The sequence below is a fragment of the Polypterus senegalus genome, chromosome 8, assembly GCF_016835505.1.
Source record: "Polypterus senegalus isolate Bchr_013 chromosome 8, ASM1683550v1, whole genome shotgun sequence".
NCBI classification, from domain to species: domain Eukaryota; kingdom Metazoa; phylum Chordata; class Cladistia; order Polypteriformes; family Polypteridae; genus Polypterus; species Polypterus senegalus.
The window spans coordinates 167,325,819-167,346,911 of record NC_053161.1 but is presented as its reverse complement, the minus strand read 5'-3'; the positions used below and the strand labels follow the sequence as shown (position 1 = coordinate 167,346,911).

Below are 21,093 nucleotides of genomic sequence, written 5' to 3'. Positions count from 1 at the left end.
AAACAAAACGTGCATAGATGGTCTACTCTCTATCTTACTTTAGCAGGGAGAATTAACATTGTCAAGATGAATATGCTCCCTAAGCTTTTGTTTCTATTTCAAAACATCCTCATATACTGTACATTAACACATCTTTTTTTAAGAAATTAGATTCAATTGTAACCTTAATTATTTGAAATTTGAAAAAACAATGCATTCAAAAGGTGACTCTACAACAACCCAAATCAGAAGGTGGTATGGCTCCACCTAATTTTCAATTTTATTACAGCATGGCAAACATACAAGCTATAAAAACATGGACATTGATGCACATAGATGAACACACACAGGCTTGGTCAGCAACAGAAATAGAATCCTGCAGCACTTCTTTATATTCCTTGCTTTGTACACCAGTAAACACAAGGTATCGTCAATATACTAACAACCCAATTGTGCATCATTCATGAAGAATATGGAGCCAATGAAGGAAGCACTTCAAGTTACACAATATTTTATCTGTGGCACCTCTCCATGATAACCATCTTTTTCCACCCTCTCAAACTTACACAGTTTTTAATGTTTGGAAAACAAATGGGATTTAATCATTTAGAGAGTTGTATATAAATAATGTATTTGCATCCTATGAACAATTACCAACCAAATTTAGTCTCACATTAACATCATTTTTCCGTGTCCAAATTAGAAACTTTGCTAAATGATGCGATTCCCTCTGTTGCAGCGCTTAAACGTCTGCTTAGCAAGTGTGGGAAGACAGACTCTGGAGTTCAGATGGCGAAGACCACAGTTTTGGTGGCTGTCACAAAACACTTCGGTGGCGCATTCTCCGTGCCACTATACTATCTATCTACTGTCTTTGATCCACAGTACAAAATTCAATTTTATGACCAAGATACCAAAAAAACAAGCTTGAGAGACAATTGATCAAGATGTCAGCTGGTGAAGGAGATGCAGAGAGCAACAGTGAACCACAAAAGAAGATTTGCACTCGGAAAGATGTTGCTTCTTCATTGCTGAACCAAAGAATTTTTTATGTGACTGCAAAAACATATTCCACAGCTGCCAAGATAAAATAACTGAATCATAAATTTATTAATAATATTCTTCTTTCAGCTGCTCCCATTAAGGGTCGCCACAGCAGATCATCTTCTTCCATATCTTCCTATCCTCTTGCATCTTGCTCTTTTAGACCCATCACCTGCATGTCTTCTCTCACCACATCCATAAACCTTCTCTTAGGCCTTCCTCTTTTCCTCTTCCCTGGCAGCTCTATCCTTAGCATCCTTCTCCCAGTATATCCAGCATCTCTCCTCTGCACATGTCCAAACCAATGCAATCTCACCTCTCTGACTTTGTCTCCCAGCCATCCACCCTGAGCTGACCCTCTAATGTCCTCATTTCTAATCCTGTCCATCCTCGTCACACCCAATGCAAATCTTAGCATCTTTAACTTTGCCACCTCCAGCTCTGTCTCCTGCTTTCTGGTCAGTGCCACCATCTCAGTTAGGGACTTTCAAAACTCAACTTGATGTTTTCTTGGAGGAAACAAGTGGATAGGACTGGCGAGCTTTGTTGGGCTGAATGGCCTGTTCTTGTCTAGATTGTTCTAATGATTACTTCTAATCTCCAGCCCATAGAACTTAGCTGGTCTCACTACCGTCCTGTAGACCTTCCTTTTCACTCTTGCTGATAGCCGTCTGTCACAAATCACTCCTGACTCTCTTCTCCACCCATTCCACCCTGCCTGCACTCTCTTCTTCACCTCTCTTCCACAATCCCCATTACTCTGAATCATACTAATTAGGTTAACCAGACATCCCGGAACTTTGTTACAGATTTTATCATACACTGCAGCTTCTAAATATCCAGTCAGTATTATTGTGCATTTGCCAGTAACTCACAGTCGGCACTGCGAGACGGCTTGCTGGGACCGTGCATAGCTTAAGAGAGAGGGGAAAACCGCTCCGCAATCATCAGCTGAGAAGAAAAGGAACATGGTAACGACATCGCCTTGCCTTTTTCATTAGCTTTTTACAACTTATGAATGCCCACAAAACAGTTGTTGCAGTGGCACAGTTTGTGGGTTTTTCCATTTTGGATAGCTGAGTCGCTGTGGAAGAGCAGCGGCGGAATGTAATTTAGTGGGCACTTAACAAAAGGGAGGAACCGGTTCGCCTGCAAGCTAAAATGCAGCTTCAAGTTTTGTACTTTGTGAAAGATGTGTCTCCTGTGTCTACTTAAAAGACTGTTTAAGATGAGATCTACTCTAGTATTAATGTAAGCATTACTTTAAAGCAAAATCACCCAGAAATACACAGCAGTCTCTCAATATTTAAAGGCACACTTGTGTTACAAAGTGTTTCATTGTAGAACAGCTTGTGTCGCATCTCTAAAAACGCATCCGCATCACACTTTAGACAGATATACAGCCCAAATCATTATATGTCAATCTTTCAACGTCACAGGTTTTTATTAATGGTAGTATTTGGTACAGGCGGTTGTCCTGTTTTTCTTTACCACAAAACTGGTCAACCTAATAATAATTTATTATAATATAGGTAAATGTTTCTAAACTTTTTTTTTTTTTTTTATTTCTTTCAGTTGACTAACAATCTCGACGAGCCCCCAATCTCCAGAAATAACTGCGCCCTCCAGTATTGCAAAAGTAATGCAGTAAAGCAGTAGGTTTTATTCTCAGATTTGCCATTTTGCCTTCGACCTGCCTATCTATTTTGCCCCATAATTTTGATATTCTAATCTTCTTTTTGTCGTTTCTGGCTTTGACCTTGGCACGTCTAATTGCATTTACTCTCTTATAGTTTGGTGAACATCTCCCGGTGTTTTGTAGTCCTCTGCAAATATCTTCCGGTTTCTGTTATTGTCCATAACAGGGACTATTTAAGGGTCAATCTGCTGCTGTATCGGTGCAGTGACATTAGTTAGCATTAATGGTCTTTTGCTCACCTTCGTTTTGTGTGCTTTGTTACATTTGGTGGTCCTTTCATCATTTGTCCAGAGGGGACTGGGTGGTCTCATGGTCTGGAATCCCTACAGATTTTATTTTTTCTCCAGCTGTCTGGAGTTTTGTTTTTTCTGTCCCCCCTGGCCATTGAACCTTACTCTTATTCAATGTTAATTAATGTTGATTTACTTTGTTTTCTTATTGTGCCTTTTATTTTTCTATTCTTTATTATGTAAAGCACTTTGAGCTACTGTTTGTATGAAAATGTGCTATATAAATAAATGTTGTTGTTGTTGTAGCCCATTTCCCCAACCTTGGCCAAGGCAGCGATCAAGCACCTATCGGCGCCTTGCACCAGTGTAGAAAGTGAACACCTTTTCTCCACTGTGTCAAACCGAGTGAATGAAAAGAGAAACAGACTTGCTAGTGAAAAATCTTTTTGTTAAGAAAAACCTACCATTTGTACTTTGCAAGAAGCCATCTTAAGCTCAGGATTACTGGCCTTGTTGTACCTTTTATTTTAGTTTTACTTAAAGTAATATGTCTGAATATGGCATAAAGAATATGCACTCATTTCTTTGTGAATATACCATAGGTGCCTAGAATGTGTATGTTAAGCAGATTTTTGTACATGACATGGAGTATTTTTTGCTATACAGGCAGGCCATACCCTGTTTTTTTCTGCCCACAGAAAGTACTGGCTGCTTAGATCTATAGCAAAGAGCAGCATAAAAGTCGGCAAGTTAATTAAAAAAAAAAAAAAAAAGTTTTCATCTCTGGTTCACATGCTGCTGTCATTTCTTTGATAATGCATAATACATTTTCACATAACTAAAACATTCAAACCTGAAGTAAATAAATAAAAAATATTGGCCATCGGTTATCGGTATTGGCAAAGGTGGGCAAAAACATATCAGTTATTGATATCGCCCAGAATGTCCATTCGGTGCATCACTAGTTGGCAGATTCATATTTAGCAATGAAATATGCTCTGGGCCTTGTCCTACTGGGCAGATCGGTGGCTCTGAGGCTAGGGGTCTGCACTGGCAATCGGAAGGTTGGGCACTTGAGCAAGGCCCTTAACCTGCAATTGCTCCGTCCTGGGTTTGATGTTAATTTGCATCCAGTCATGCATGTAGGTTGGCAGAACTGCCACTCCAGCCACCATAAAAAAACCTCACATTGGTTCCATTCCATCTGAACTAGTGTGGTGCTGAGGTGTCACCCATTGCATGGCTGCACTCAGGTCCTAATCTGGGATCCTGAGTTGGTTTGTCATGTGGTGGTGAGACAATGTTCTGTATCAGCGTGTGCTCCTAACCTCTCTCTTGTCCTGCTAACTGTGTGTTTCAAACCCAGTACATGTCGTATTAATAAGGAGATGTGCCTTGTGCTTTGAAACACTGACTAAAATTTATTTAGGTACTAGCCATCCCCGCAGCTTTGCCCGCGTATTAGTGAAACAGGACAGTGAGGAGGGCCCGGCCAAGCTCTCTACTCCTGACGTCACTCTTACCCCTCCCCTTGGCCCGCAGCCTCTGTCTTGGATTAGTGCGAATATCTCGCTCCTGCAAGAGAACTATGATTCTTAGCGTAATGAGAGAAGTCGCAAAATCAACCGGAACATTCAAACAAATTATAGAGAGAAAAAAAAAAGATCTAAATCCGTGAAGTAGTTCTCTCGTTCACTAACTAAGCGGAGTTAAGGTTACGTCCCAAGGCAGATGCGTGAGTGAGCGAGAAGGGCCCCGTCCTGCTTCACCACAGACTGACGAGTCTCTCTCGGATTCGCACTAATAAAATTGGTACCACAAGCGAACTATGATACTTAGCACGATGAGAGAAGTCGCAAAATGAACAGAATGTTCAAGCAAATTATAGAAAAAAACCTGATCTAAATCCATGAAGTAGTTCTCTTGTTCGCTATCTAAGAGGAGTTAAGGTTACGCCCCAAGGAAGATGCGTGAGTGAGTGAGGAGGGCCCTGTTTCCATTCACCTCAGCCTGACAAGTCTCTCTCAGATTCGAAATAATAAATCGGTACCACAAGTGAACTGAGATACTTGGCGCGATGAGAGAAATTGCAAAATGAAAGAAGTGTTCAAGCAAATTATAGAAAAAAAACCCGTTAAGTAGTTCTCTTGTGAAAAGCGAACAGACATTCAAACGGGTCTAAAAAAAAATATATAAGAAATTTTCAGCTTGGACCACGAAATTTTTAAAACCGTTTTGTAGCGAGCACCTATGGGCCAAGGGTAACTTACATTCCATATTTCAAGTCTCAAGTCCTCATGAGTGAGTCAGTGGTATTTGACTTTTATATACAGTAATCCCTTGCTATATCGCGCTTCAACTTTCGCGGCTTCACTCTATTGTGGATTTTATATGTAAGCATATCTAAATATATAACGCGGATTTTTCGCTGCTTCGCGGGTTCTGCGGACAATGGGTCTTTTTACTTCCTGTCCATGCTTCCTCAGTTGGTTTGCCCAGTTGATTTCATACAAGGGACGCTATTTGCGGATGGCCGAGAAGCTAACCAATCAGAGCACGCAGTTAAGTTCCTGTGTGTTGAATGGCTCAGCGACCGAGTGCTGAATTGGATTCTGCGGCGTTAACCAGGAAGTCTCGTCTCGCTCATTCAGCATCAACTTGTTTCGCTGTGTAAACAGTTAACTTTTGTGCTCTTTTGTGTTTATCTTTGTGCATAGTCAAGCCCTTCGTTATGGCTCCAAAACGATCTGCTCCTGCTACTGCTTCAGGGGCCATGCCCAAGCGCCAATGAAAGATGTTAACGACTGCCGAAAAGGTAAACGTTTTGGATATGTTGAAGGAAGGGAAAAGCTACACCGCTGTAGGACGCCATTACGGCATCAATAAGGCTACGATTCTTTTTATTTAAAAAGTAGGAAAGGAATACAAGATCTACGGTCGCAGTGTCCTTTTAACCAGGGTAAAACGAGTTGTAAGTGGATGTAATAAGGCAGTAGTCTGGATGGAATCTGCTTTAGGGATTTGGATTGAAGAAGAACAATGGTGGTGATATACAGTCGCCTGAAGAGGCTCCTTTAGAAGGGCTGTAATGCTCTCTTTTGCTGTGCAGTAAATCTAAACTCATTGTTATCAGACAAGTCATCGTGTCATTGTTGGTGAGTAACTATAATTAATTTTCTACTTACAGTACTTAGTACATGTACGTACGTTTAGTGTCACTGTACACACATTTACTGTATACAATTTTTCCAGCATTGTACGTATTTATTGCTGGTGGCCTGTCTATCGTAATGGCTGTAACATCTGTGATATCGGAGACACTCGATATCTTTAAAATAATATTTAGGTTTTACTGTCTATAAACAGTGTGTTTACATACATAATTTCAATGAATCTTACCTAATAACTAAGAGAATACAAAGGGTTTATGCTGTATAACTATGCGGGGAATATTTATAAACAGTTTGGGAGAGTTTATAAGGGCTTAAAATATATAAAAATAACCATACAAACATGTGGTTTCTACTTCGTGGATTTTCACCTATTGCGGGGGGACTGGAACGCAACCCCCACGATCGAGGAGGGATTACTGTATATAGATTAACAAACACAGCAGCTCATGTCATTGCCGGTGTAGAAAAGCCAAATAGCCAGTTCATTTTAATCTTGCCTCAACTGTTGTTAGTGTTGCTAGTCCTCCCACATCCTACACTTCTATACACTCCGGCTATGAAAAGACAGATGTGCTCATTTAGAAGAGAATGAATGTGAAGCCTCTGTTCACTTATCAGATACTTATGCTTAAAAGGTCCAGGGGCCTCATGTATAACGCCGTGCGCAGAACTCGCACTATAACATGGCGTAAGCACAAAAGCCAAAACGTGTTTACGCACAGAAAAATCCAGATGCAGGAATCTGTGCGTACTCCAACTTCCACGTTCTTCCGCTACATAAATCCCGATCAGCGTGAAAACTAACGCTCGTGCACGCGCATTATGTAACGCCCCAAATCCTCCCAGAATTACGCCTCTTTGAATATGCAAATCAATATAAAATCGCCCTTAAGCGCAGCCTTCTGTGAAAAGACAATGGGAAAAGCACGGGGAAAATATAAGAATTTCAGCAAATACCAAGTGGAGGCAAAGGAAAAACATACTATTTGTTCAAATAAACCGTGGTATAATCAACAAAAGGAAGTTGATCGAGTGACATAGCGTGTTGGAGAAACTTGAAAGCTCACATTCACAAATCGCACAGTGCCGGAAATAAAAAAGAAGTCGCATATCAAAGTTGCCGTGAAAAGCCGAGTTGTAAGCCCACTGTCTGAGTGTCATATGAAAGCTTATTAGGGTACAGAGAAAAAAGGCACACAGTGAGAAAAAGCACGAAATGTCAACTTCAATCTCGACATTTCCACTTTAATCACGTAGTTTATTTTGTCATTAAAGTAGAACATCATAAACTTCATCTTAAAATCATTTAATTAACCAGTTTCTCAAATCACATCGTAATTAAAGTAGCACGTTAAATGCTTTGTTTTGTATTTGATCTTCTATGTGCTCTGTGTGTGTGAATCACTACTTGCTTCTTATTAAACCGGCTCTCTTCCTCCAATTGGACACAGAGTCCATTACATTCGTGATATTACAGCTCTCTGAAAAACTAAAATACTGAGATGTATACGTGATGTCATTTTCATGATGATAGGAGTTAAAGCACGTTATTAAACATGTTTCACTTTGATGAAATAATTTATTGCAGCAGTACAATCAGGGGCGGCTCTAGGCTTGTGGTGGCACTGGGCAGAGGAAGAATCGGTGGCTCCTTCGCCCGCCCGTCAGTAAGGTAGCTTATGCACAGTGGATGGCTTTGTCCGTTGCGGATACTGCATAGCCGCCTCGTGCTCATGACACAAGCATTTAACTTTTGCCGAAATTTGTCGCTGTGTTTTTAGCTGTGTTGTTATTTTCTCTTTCTGTTTTATATTCAATATATATTGGCGTAGCCGTCACTGCAGTCAGTGCTTTTCTTTCCCAAGTAACCGATCGCCATACAATCAGCTCTGTAATAGGCGTTAAGCCATCTGTAAGCTTAGCGCCGATTCTTCAAAACGTTTAAAGAACATTGAAATATCTTCGTAGTACATGTTTAATTATTCTATCCTTAACGACACTCCCAGTGAAGAATATAGATTATTTAAATGAAGTTAAAGTTTTATCTGTATAATTTAATAAACATATTTTGCTGAATTTCACCTTATAAATGATATCGGTTCCGTTTCTGAACCGCGAGGTCCGTACAGGAAAGGCTTTAAAACGTTTTGCAGTGGCTGAGGTAGCGTGTGCTTAAAGCTGTATACCGATAATTCTCTTTCCGATCAGCTGCTGCTGTGATTCACACTCAGATACAGTGATATAAATGCTCTGAGTGGTGCAGTGAGAGAAATATGGAAAAAGATGATCCGCTGTGGCAACTCCTAACAAGAGGAGCTGAAAGAAGAAGAAGAAGAGAGTAACAACGCTAAAGCAGTTATGGTATTTGGAATACTATGGCTGTTCCCTCTACCATTATATTGTTACAAGTTAATTACAATCAGATGCATTACACTAATAAACAATATGCGGTTAGTTTCGGTGTATTTATAAAGCCGCGTCAGGAAAATAAAGAGTAATCACACAGGAACAGTAGCACTGCTTTGACGCTGGGTGCCGCCAGTCTGCAAAACCGAGCGGAGAACTTGCGTACGACAAGGTATGAGGTACCGTGGAAAAGTGCGTGGATTTACGCCAAGTGTAGGTTTTATACATCGCGATTTGAACGTGGAAAAGTTCTTACGCAATGTTTCTGTGCGTACGCACCGTTTATAAATGAGGCCCCTGGAGATCCAGAATTCCTCAGAAAACCCCATGGCTTCTGCAGACGTAGTATGTTGTAATAATGAGGGTTGAATTGAGGGTATAGAGGTTATTGCCACAAAGTAACTTTCACTTTTAATACTAAGGACTATAAAAGGATATCGCATCACAGCTGCAATGACGAGCGCGGGATTGTCAGAGGCTTTCCACGTCTAATGTTTCACAGACTGTCAGTGAACTCTGTTGTCCATCTGTGTAATGTTAATACAAATGGCCAGGAGATGGCACTAGAAAGGCGAATGTCAAATGATTTGAAACTTTAAGTTTCTGGCACACTTTTCACTATTTTATAAAGCTTTCACTCCACCGAGTGGTAGGTGAAACCAGGACTGGTCAACTTTGTGACACACCAGTGATATTTATACTCTCCATTAAATAAATGTGAAATATCAACAGGTATTTGTGTCACTCAGATTTGCTCTGCTTTACTATAGATTTCATCAAGAGTCTGTGTGCACGCATGTCGATAATGTCTGGTCTAATTATTACTGTTTTGGTTTTGTAACTGGAATCATCAAGCACTGTACTCAATAAAAAGCCCGATATAAAAATAAACTGGAACTTAAAAGGGAAATGAACAGAGTTACTTCACTCCGTCATTAACACACAAATCTCTAGTACACGGGCAGCATGGTGGCGCAGTGGTAGCACTGCTGACTCGCAGTTAGGAGACCCGGGTTCGCTTCCTGGGTCCTCCCTGCGTGGAGTCTGTATGGGTTTCCTCCCACAGTCCAAAGACATGCAGGTTAGGTGCATTGGCAATCCTAAATTCTCCTTAGTGTGTGCGTCTGTGTGTACCCTCAGGTGAACTGGCGCCCTGCCCAGGATTTGTTCCTGCCTTGCGCCCTATGTTGATATAGCGGGTCAGATAATGGATGGATGGATGGATCTCTAGTTCACTCTTTATGACGGTTTTCATTAATCAAAGTCAGGCAGCTGCCACCTTTTTTGGTTCATTTCATTCACATCACGAGTTTCTCTTGCCAACACTATATGATCAGCCTTTTTTCTTCAACCTTAACAGCTTTCTTTACTGCTGCTGTCTAGTGACTGCTAGTGCTGCCATCATGTCAAACCCCAACAAGAGTCTTCACTACAGAGTTGTTGAACACGGCCTTTTCCAGACTCTACACCCCAGATGTCTACTGTGACGGAGGAGAAGCTCATCTATAGCTGAAGTCATTTTGAGAGACTTTCATTACCCTTTTGTGTCCTGCGACTGAGATAGCTAAACACCAAGTGGTGACCAGTTGACAGTTCAGAACCTGTCACTGCCCAAATGCTGAAGGAGTATCTGACACCCCCACCGTCAATCACTGACCATTTGCCCAAAGTACTCGTGCTCATGACAAACCTTGTGATCGAATGGGGTGTTTTGAATATGCAATCCATGACCAGCACAGAAATCCAATAACAATTCACTACTTGGGCTCAGCTCATACAGGTCATTCCTCCCATTCACGCCCCTCCATGTACCTCTGTTGTTCCCCACATGAGTGTTAAAGCCTCCCAGTAGGTGATGAACCCTCAAACCACATCAGACAACCAATGGCAATTTCACTATATGTCTAACTTTTTCATAAAAAACACAAGACCCTCCTTTCAGACTCACAAGCCCCCGACACTCAAACTTGCACATACTTTTTTTTTTCTTTTATACTTACTTTCTCCAGACTTATTTGAAGGTGGTGGTTGATCTTTCAGAGCCCTGACAGATGACATTTTCTTAGCCCTCTTTGTGTCAGGCTGTAATGATTCAGACTTCACATCGACAGAAGACTCCGGAGATGAATGGTGTCTGCTTGGAGAAGTGTCGAACCCGGTCACCAATCCACCTTGACACCCATCATGAAGATCCTCTTCCTTGACACTCGCCACAGTTGTATGGATGTGCGTCTCAAGGCTGACACACTTCTCTTCGGCCTCTTCTTTAATGCCCACTGACCCAAATTCACAATCCTCGTCCTTAATGTGCCGGCTCTCCTGTTTAGGGTGGACGGACTCCCCTTCACATTTCTCCTCTTTAATGTTCACAGTTGTTATCTCCATGATATTTAGGTCAGCCTCAAATGTCTCCTCTTTTACATCCATCTAGATGTTACAGTGAAGAGCAGCTTTTTCTCGGTCTCTCTGGAAAGAGAATCATTTAATTAAAGTTGTATAATCCACATTTAAAGACATTTGAATTTAATTGTACATTTCTCGGTTTATTTGAAAACAGACTATGCAGAACATAGCAACATTAAATCATTATTCTTTATATCAAAATATCAGATGTAAAATAAACTTGAAAGAGGAGTACAAATCCAAGAAGCTGAAAGAGGGAGTTGTGGGTCAGCAGCATTCACTACTTGCATTAAACATACAGTGCTGTTGGGGTCGCAGAATTGCATTATCAGTTATGTTGAGGAATGTTTACACAAAGAGGGCCACAGGATTGTATTAAGAAATAAGCGCACAACAGGCAGTGACGGATGAAAAGGGGAACTTAACTTTGATCAAATGCACGGCCTGCAGCAGCACAAGACCGGCAGGTGAAATAACGGGCTTGCTAGTTTATGCAGAAATGTGTCATTTATGATGCCGACATTGGAGTTTTGATGGTAGACAAAAAAACGTTGCTTGGTAATTGATTAAAATCAATCAAGAAAATACCACAAGTCACCCAAATACCCACTGAGCCAGTCGTAAGGTTTGATTGTAGTACTGATTTTATAAAACCTCTTCTTCCCATTGTACATTTTAAAGCAGGGGTCGCCAACTCCGGTCCTGGAGGACCACTGAGGCTGCAGGTTTTCTAACCCTTTTAACTTATGAGTGACCTGTTTTTGCTGCTAATTAACTTCGTTTGAACTAATTTTCATTGTCTTGCTCTTGAAGACTCAGACTCCTTAATCGTTTCTTTCTCCTTAATTAGCAGCCAAACAATAATGAGATATAAAATGAACCAGAACAACTGGTGTCCATCAAACAATATCTGAGAATAAAGAAAGATGAAGATCTCGGGAATGTCGATCTGCTTAGGTCACCAAAACATTTTAACAGAGCTCTTAGAAAGAGAAAAATCAACAATTTTGGAAATGTCTGCTAATGCACCACGAGAGCAGCAACAAGCCATGGAATTAAAGAATGGGTTTAATTAAAGACAAGAATCAGCATCTCATTAAGCAGCAGGTTGGAGTTTGAGGCCCTGACTTAGTTGGTCTCCTGTTGGCTCCCTCACTTCACATTTCATTTCTGTTTCAAGTCAAGAGCTGGTACAGTGCGTTGCCGCACCCACTACACGACGAAACATCTTGGGATCCCGGTTGGCAACCCCCTAGGCAGAAACGCGGTCCAGTCCCACACTTTGGAAATTACCCTTTATCTGCCACAGCCAGGTGTTACGTGGACGACCCCTTGGCCTGGTCCAACCGTTTGGGTCCTCAGCAATAAGGATGTTACGAGCCGGATCACCCTCAGGTAATCGTGACACATGGCCATAGTGCCGTAACTGACGGTCCCTCACAATGCAGGTTTTAAATTTTAATTCTATTTTTAATTTATTATTTGCACATCATGTTGTTACACTGTGGACGCTGAGCTTTACAATTTCATCTATCTGTATACTTGTATGTGGTTGAGATGACAATAAAGTTCACTTTGACTAATGTGCCTCATTCGGGACTCCATGAGCAACCACTCATTCGACACAAAGTCAAACCAACGGTACCCAAGGATTTTCCAGACAGACTCAGTACCAAAGGAGTCCAGTATTCGTCTCAGGTCTCTGGACAGCGTCCATGTCTCGCAACCATATAGCAAGACAGGAAGCACCAGGACTCTAAAGACTTGGACCTTCGTCCTTTTCTAGATATCAGGAGTGCCACACACCCCTTTCCAGCGACCTCATGACCCCTCATGCTCTCCCAATCCATCTACTGACTTCACAGGAAGAGTGACCAGAGACGTGAATGTCACTGCCAAGGTAAGTAAACCTCTCGACAAGGTCGACACTCTCTCCGCAAACAGACACACTGCTGATGGAGGAAAGAAATGAAGCAATTCAGAGGAATGATGAAGAAATTCAGGGGAACAAATCTTTTAAAAAGCAATTCAATTAAAATGAATTCACAAGAAGTTAATTAGCAGCACAAACAGGACACTCATTTAAAAATGGGTTAGAATGAAAACCTGCAGCCACGGTGGTCCTCCAGGACCCTGTTTTAAAGTACTTTGTTCTGCTGAAGTGCGAACGTCCCTTCTACAAAAGTAAACAGCTCACTGACCCGACTTGGAGCTACGATGATATATTTCAGTGTTTCAAAATAAAAAACAGGTGTTTGTTGTATTAGTTTAACTTAAAATACATTCATTGAATTCCTATAATAACTAAGTGGGCATACAGTACAGCTATACCCATTGGCAGTTTTAGACGGGGGCCTACAGCAGGCCCTGGCCCCTGTGCTGAAGAGATAAAATTTAAATGAGTTACTTACGGTGATACGCGCTGGCACCGAAACCAGAACAAACATGCTGGAGCGTTCCACACGGACTCTTTCGGGCGCTGCACGCTCACTCTTTTGCCGGTGGGTTTCGGAGCAGAAGAGGAAAAAAAGAAGACCACTAGCACGAATTGTCATTTGTGAGCAATGTAATGCCGCCACACAGTCGATGGCAAAACGACAAAGGAAGACAAGCCTCTGTTGGTCAGAGGGAGCTGGATTGTGATAAAGAAACATATCGGTCTTCCTTTTTTTTATCCTGTCATTGACTGCATGGTTAGTGAACCGAGTAGACGTTTTTCAAAGGCCAACTGTGAGCGGATGAGCCGTATCCGATCTCTTAACCCCAAGAGTGATGCATTTTTGAAAGACACCACCTTGTTTGAATTTGGTCGTCTTGATATTGATGCCAATATTGATGACCTGGGGCATGAACTGCATCAGTTCAAGAGACTTTTGGAAAGAAAAATAAAGAGCGGTGTGATCCAAAAGCCATCCGATATGGTGGAGTCGATCCGTTTCACTGAGCCGTACAAAGAGGTATTTTAGCTGCCAGTGAGTTCTGCCACTTGTGAGCAGGTTCTCCACATTAAAATTAGTAAAAAAAACCTACCTCCGGTCCACCATTACTGATGAGCGTCTTAGCAATCTAGGGGTGCTAAGCACTGAATCCAGAAGAGCCAAAGCTTTGAACCTTGATGCATCTGTGGACCGTTTTGCAAGAAATCACAATCACAGAATACTGTTATTATAACGTTACAGGCTACTGTGTTGCGTGTGCTAGAGGACGAGAGACTACTGAGCAGAAAATGCGAGTGTACATTTAGGTTTCATGCTGTAAAAAAGTCACTTTATAACAAAATAAATACGTACCTACATAAAAAGAAAAATATCTTGCATACAAAAAAGAGAAATGTTACTGTACAAAAAGTTAAATTTGTTTAAAAAAGTTTATTGTGCATATGTGCAGTATGTGAAATCTTTTGTTTGAAATTAATTTGTATGTTTTATTGTTAAATGTTCATTTTGTTTGTGCAAGAAATATGCTTAATATATTAAACAATTAAATATTGCCCCCTTTTTTTTTTTGGTTCTGTGCCCCCATGAAAATAACCCTGGCCCCCCTGGTAAATTTGGTGTGGAACCGCCACTGTCTTGTTAACTCAACATAAGCTGTTCAAGAAGTCATCGGATAGCAAATTCTAACTCTTCTAAAGATCAACCCTCCTCTTTATTGCCTTCAAAGGGAAAATGAGTTTCCAGTTCATCATTAGTTTCCCATATACAACTAAAACAACTCTTACTAACCATTAGACAGCCCACTGCATAAAATAAAGCATTTAAAACACGAATTACCCAATTACGTAATGTTTAACAGACTCATTAATTGTGTTTGTGTTGTAGCGTGCAGCCGGGACGCCTCCATGCGTGGCCAGAACATTACCTACCCCCTGAACACTAGATGGCAACCCGCCCCCTGGGTTGCAGCGGTGCCTCGGACTCCCGCAGGGCCTCATGGGAATTGGAGTTTGGGGCATCCCTGTTGGAATCCGCCAGGGGGTGCCCTTATGGCCAGTTCTTCCGGAAGTGCTGCCAGAAATGAGTCGTCAAGAACCTGGAGCATTTCTGGATGCCTTATAAGAGCAAAAGAGCTAGCAGTCACTACTGTGGGAGCCAGTGTCAGGAGGACGACAGCGACAACGCTTGACCGGAATACTGGAAAGGAGAACTGAAAAGGAAAAGTATTGTGTTCGTGCTGTGCTTTGGACTGTGTTGTGCCTGTGGGAAACAGGGAAGGTGTTTCCCAAGAGGAAAAAGGAAATAAAAAAAATAAAAAAAAATCAGTGTGGGCCTCAAACTTGTGTCTCATGCTTGTCTGGGTCAGGTTAAGCTGGCAGTGCCAACCAGGGTGGTCCGCAGTGCACACTACAGAAGAAAATGCAACAATACTCTGTGGTATCGGATAACAACTGCACTTTCTTCTAAACTGGACTCAGCATGGACTGCGATTTACATAAACAAGGAAGTGCTTCATGTATGCAAATCATGCAAATTAAAAACAAAATACAGTACTAGTAAAAAAGCAAGATGCCACCCTTTGAACAGCAGAGACACGACCACAGCGCGCTCTTCAACCTCTGCCTTCACTGGCAGACACTTTGACATGCCAGCAGGTTTTCAGTTTGGATAATTAATTGGGTCTACAAATTGTCAACTCATAAAAGTGCATTTTTCAAATGCAGAGTTTATAAAGAGCACGGGTCGGCCGTAGAGATATTTCACATAAAGGCCAGCTTTGAGTGCTACAATCAACCAGACTTTGTTTTGGGTGGCATCATAAGGTGCTTTACAGAAATTACTAAACAGGAAGAAAGATTGACCTAATCAGCAGCAAACTGAACAGACGTGATGATGGCAGACATCAGGAGGAGTTGGAATTCTACCTCATTGCTTTAAACTTTAAGCATCAAAGGGGTTTTACAAATCAAAGAAGTGAAGTACTTTTCGAATAATTACGAGTTTGCACTTATTTAATCCGACATGTCACTTGCATGGCTGCTTCATCTTATGACTGCATGGAGATTTGCTACCACTGAGATGGGGCCTGATGTATCCCATGAGCAGTCAGATATGCGCTTTCGTAAATTCACAGCAGCCTGCATTTTAACTGAGCTGTTCAACACAAATGTTAGGGAAGTGGAAGTCCTGACACACTGAAGAGCAGCAAGAGGACATCATAATAATAAAAACTGTAAATATGTGAAGGTTTTCTTCATTAAATAAAACTCAGATATACAAATCTCACTAAACATTAGTAGTAGAACACTCAGTATAAATCAACACCGCTGTGTACTTTTAATTAAATAATGTAATGTTCTCCAACCCCTTATTGCAATTCTTTTCTAGCAAGAATGTTTCATTTTCCAACAGCCATAACTGCAATTTTAAACTCTCCAATTTAAGACTTGTGAAACAGTAATGTGTAACAGATGCATTAGGGGTCTGCAGTGGGTTTACAAATAAAACTGTCTCAAAAAAGGCACTTAATGAGGGAGGACAGCAGCTAAATGGTTCCAGTTTTAATGAACGTCAACAGAATTCCTGTTCAATGATTTTATCTTCTAGATGTAAATTTAAGACAGAAACACAAAAAATAATTCACATTTATAACACAGTAATACCCCTATTAAAAACTGTACCATCTTCTACCAATACTTTGATGTGGTGGAGGCCTTGAGAGACTCGAACATCCTAGAGTCCCATTGTATGGAGATTTGTGCTCCTGATTGTCCAATCGGTTGGGCTCAGCAAAATAAACCTACAGTGGTGTGAAAAACTATTTGCCCCCTTCCTGATTTCTTATTCTTTGGCATGTTTGTCACACAAAATGTTTCTGATCATCAAACACATTTAACCATTTGTCAAATATAACACAAGTGAACACAAAATGCAGTTTTTTAAATGATGGTTTTTATTATTTAGGGAGAAAAAAAATCCAAACCTACATGGCCCTGTGTGAAAAAGTAATTGCCCCCTTGTTAAAAAATCACCTAACTGTGGTGTATCACACCTGAGTTCAATTTCCGTTGCCACCCCCAGGCCTGATTACTGCCACACCTGTTTCAATCAAGAAATCACTTAAATAGGAGCTGCCTGACACAGAGAAGTAGACCAAAAGCACCTCAAAAGCTAGACATCATGCCAAGATCCAAAGAAATTCAGGAACAAATGAGAACAGAAGTAATTGAGATCTATCAGTCTGGTAAAGGTTATAAAGCCATTTCTAAAGCTTTGGGACTCCAGTGAACCACAGTGAGAGCCATTATCCACAAATGGCAAAAACATGGAACAGTGGTGAACCTTCCCAGGAGTGGCCGGCCGACCAAAATTACCCCAAGAGCGCAGAGACGACTCATCCGAGAGGTCACAAAGACCCCAGGACAACGTCTAAAGAACTGCAGGCCTCACTTGCCTCAATTAAGGTCAGTGTTCACGACTCCACCATAAGAAAGAGACTGGGCAAAAACGGCCTGCATGGCAGATTTCGAGACGCAAACCACTGTTAAGCAAAAAGAACATTAGGGCTCGTCTCAATTTTGCTAAGAAACATCTCAATGATTGCCAAGGCGTTTGGGAAAATACCTTGTGGACTGATGAGACAAAAGTTGAACTTTTTGGAAGGCAATGTCCCGATACATCTGGCGTAAAAGGAACACAGAATTTCAGAAAAAGAACATCATACCAACAGTAAAATATGGTGGTGGTAGTGTGATGGTCTGGGGTTGTTTTGCTGCTTCAGGACCTGGAAGGCTTGCTGTGATAGATGGAACCATGAATTCTACTGTCTACCAAAAAATCCTGAAGGAGAATGTCCGGCCATCTGTTCGTCAACTCAAGCTGAAGCGATCTTGGGTGCTGCAACAGGACAATGACCCAAAACACACCAGCAAATCCACCTCTGAATGGCTGAAGAAAAACAAAATGAAGACTTTGGAGTGGCCTAGTCAAAGTCCTGACCTGAATCCAATTGAGATGCTATGGCATGACCTTAAAAAGGCGGTTCATGCTAGAAAACCCTCAAATAAAGCTGAATTACAACAATTCTGCAAAGATGAGTGGGCCAAAATTCCTCCAGAGCGCTGTAAAAGACTCATTGCAAGTTATCACAAACGCTTGATTGCAGTTATTGCTGCTATGGGTGGCCCAACCAGTTATTAGGTTCAGGGGGCAATTACTTTTTCACACAGGGCCATGTAGGTTTGGATTTTTTTTCTCCCTAAATAATAAAACCATCATTTAAAAACTGCATTTTGTATTTACTTGTGTTATATTTGACTAATGGTTAAATGTGTTTGATGATCAGAAACATTTTGTGTGACAAACATGCAAAAGAATAAGAAATCAGGAAAGGTGCAAATAGTTTTTCACACCACTGTACATCGAAAAATACTTAGCTTTCACCTCACCATTTAAATTATTTAAACAGGCTTGTTTAAACTATAAAACGTAATACTATAAACACTTTAGTGAATTTCGTCATGAACATGATGTGATTTCAAACCTAAATCTTAGTACTGTTCACAGGAATGACATAACGTGAATTTAATTCTTTGTGGCGATCGCAGCCTGTGGCAACAGTCAGTAGATAGATAGAGATACTTTATTAATCCCAAGGGGAAATTCACATAATCCAGCAGCAGTATACTGATACAAAGAAACAATATTAAATTAAAATAGTAATAAAAATGAAAAAAATTAAAATTAATGTTCGCATTTACTCCCCCGGGTGGAATTGAACAGTCGCATAGTGTGGGGGGGGGGAACGATCTCCTTAGTCTGTCAGTGGAGCAGGACAATGACAAAAGTCTGTCACTGAAGCTACTCCTCTGCCTGGAGATGACACTGTTAAATGGATGCAGTGGATTATTCATGATTGACAGGAGTTTGCTTAGTGCCCGTCGCTCTGCCACAGATGTTAAACTGTCCAACTTTAATCCTACAACAGAGCCTGCCTTCTTAACAAGTTTGTCCAGGCGTGAGGCGTCTTTTATTTTTATGCTGCCACCCCAGCACACCACCGCGTAGAAGAGGGCACTCGCCACAACCGTCTGGTAGAACATCTGCAGCATCTTACTGCAGATGTTTAAGGATGCCAACCTTCTCAGACAGTATAGTCTGCTCTGACCTTTCTTAGATAGAGCATCAGTATTGGCAGTACAAGAAGAAGCCCATTTAAGAAGCAGTCGAGGAGGTACTGCAGCTTTAGTTACGGTGAGTTACAAATACACTCTTGAATTAAAGCTAGAATTCAAGGAGGACTGTATGACGATTGTAGCGTTACGACGCTTCGGGAGACTAGTAGCAGCGGAGGACGCCATCATCTACATGCTACACCGATCCCTCACCCACCTGGGCAGAGGCAGTGGTGCTGTAAGAATTATGTTTCTGGACTTCTCTAGCGCCTTCAACACCATCCAACCTCTGCTCCTTAGGGACAAGCTGACTGAGATGGGAGTAGATTCATACCTGGTGGCATGGATCGTGGACTATCTTACAGACAGACCTCAGTATGTGCGTCTCGGGAACTGCAGGTCTGACATTGTGGTCTGCAGCACCGGAGGGGGCTGCGCTTTCTCCTTAAGCTTATAGATTGTTACACCTACCTCGCACTCTCCACCTTGCGCTGCATTTTTATCACTCTTTAATTAATATTGTTTTTATCAGTATGCTGCTGCTGCTGGAGTATGTGAATTTCCCCTTGGGGATTAATAAAGTATATATCTATATATCTATCTATCTAGTAAAGTCCGACACCTCGCTGCTATTTTACCGGCTTCATGGACTTTGCGATCCTCTTTTAAGATGTGCGCGGCGGACTGAATGGAGAAACGCAGGCAGAAATCATAGCGGTGTTTGTTAGGCAGAGTGATCATCGCATCCTCATGTTCGGCGATTCAAGAACAACACGAGTGAAATAAATTAATAGTAAGTGGTGGCGGTGCGTATGGGCGTTTTGAAGTAGAAATGTACCTCGAGAACATCAAGTAAGCCTGAGAGAGAGAGAGAGAGAGAGAGAGAGAGAGGCTGGACACAAGGGATTAATTTGAGCAAAGTTCTGAGCTGGGCTGATTGTCACGGGCGCGTTTCTCGCCTCTAATTGAAGTCCCATGCAGTATTCTCTTGAGTGGAGTGAAGGTAAACTCACACAGCCACAAAACGGTGTCCCTAAACTCAAAGCACTTACCCTCTGTCTGTCTTTATGTGATTCTTTCTAAACGCGCTCGCAATCCACAACAGCTTTGTATCCCGCGTATCACTCTGCGTCGAGCAGCAATGTGCTTTCAGTTTCCGTCGCCCTGTATGACGTCACCCGGCACGCCACGTAACAGTTTGCTAATAGTCCAAAGCCAAGCAAAATGACACATTTTATGCAACCCAGGCCCCTTCTTCAGGCAAGATGAAGGGGCCCGAGTAGCCTCGAAAGCTTGAATATTGTAATCTTTTTAGTTAGCCAATAAAAGGTGTCATTTTGCTTGTCTTTTCTCTACATTCATAATGGCTAACACGGTACAACACCCTAGTACTAATAGTCCAATAAAGTGAGAAAGTCTGTTGCTGCGCGGATTTTTGCGCATGCGTAGTCCAAATCGGATAGTGACAAGTGTAGTTGCGGTGACGGCTGGTTTAGACAGTCCTTTAGATTCTTGTTGTCACCTCAAAAACATGCTTTGCAAAGAAACATCAACTTATAACTTTACTGAGTAACGTCTATATCGTTGTTAGAAAAGAAGAAGAAAAATGAATAAAGGAAAAGAGATTGGAACTTGAAAATGACTGTGAATCGGCGCTTATAAACCATAATTATTCTGAAATAATGGAAGAAATGGAATGAAATTGCAGTTTTAAGAGAAAAATAAAAAATATATATAATCATATATTTTAATTTTATTATTCTATTTTATGATTGGCGCCCTGCCCAGGATTGGTTCCTGCCTTGCGCCCTGTGTTGTCTGGGATTGGCTCCAGCCGACCCCCGTGACCCTGTGTTTGGATTCAACGGGTTGGATCAGGGGTCCTCAATCACGGTCCTGGAGAGCCGCAGTGGCTGCAGTTTTTTGCTCCAACCCAGTTGCTTAATAAAAAGCACTTATTGCTAAAGTAACACTTCTGCTTCACTTTAGTGATTTTGAGCCCTTATTGCTTAATTTTGTCTTAAACAGCTATTTTAATTGCTCCTTATT

The 21,093-nt window shown here is 41.4% G+C and overlaps 1 protein-coding gene across 1 annotated transcript in view; it reads right to left on the bottom strand.

Annotated features, from left to right (window-relative positions):
- LOC120534458 (gastrula zinc finger protein XlCGF52.1-like) overlaps window positions 1-20,214 on the bottom strand; it is a 40,843-nt gene extending 20,629 nt beyond the window's left edge. The window contains exons 1-2 of the mRNA XM_039762047.1: window positions 20,097-20,214; window positions 10,532-10,997 (exon numbers count right to left, since the gene is read on the bottom strand). Coding sequence (XP_039617981.1) covers window positions 10,532-10,958 — 427 coding nt within the window. The 5' untranslated portion in view covers window positions 10,959-10,997; window positions 20,097-20,214. The remainder of the gene's footprint in view (window positions 1-10,531; window positions 10,998-20,096) is intronic.
- Window positions 20,215-21,093: the final 879 nt, after the last annotated feature.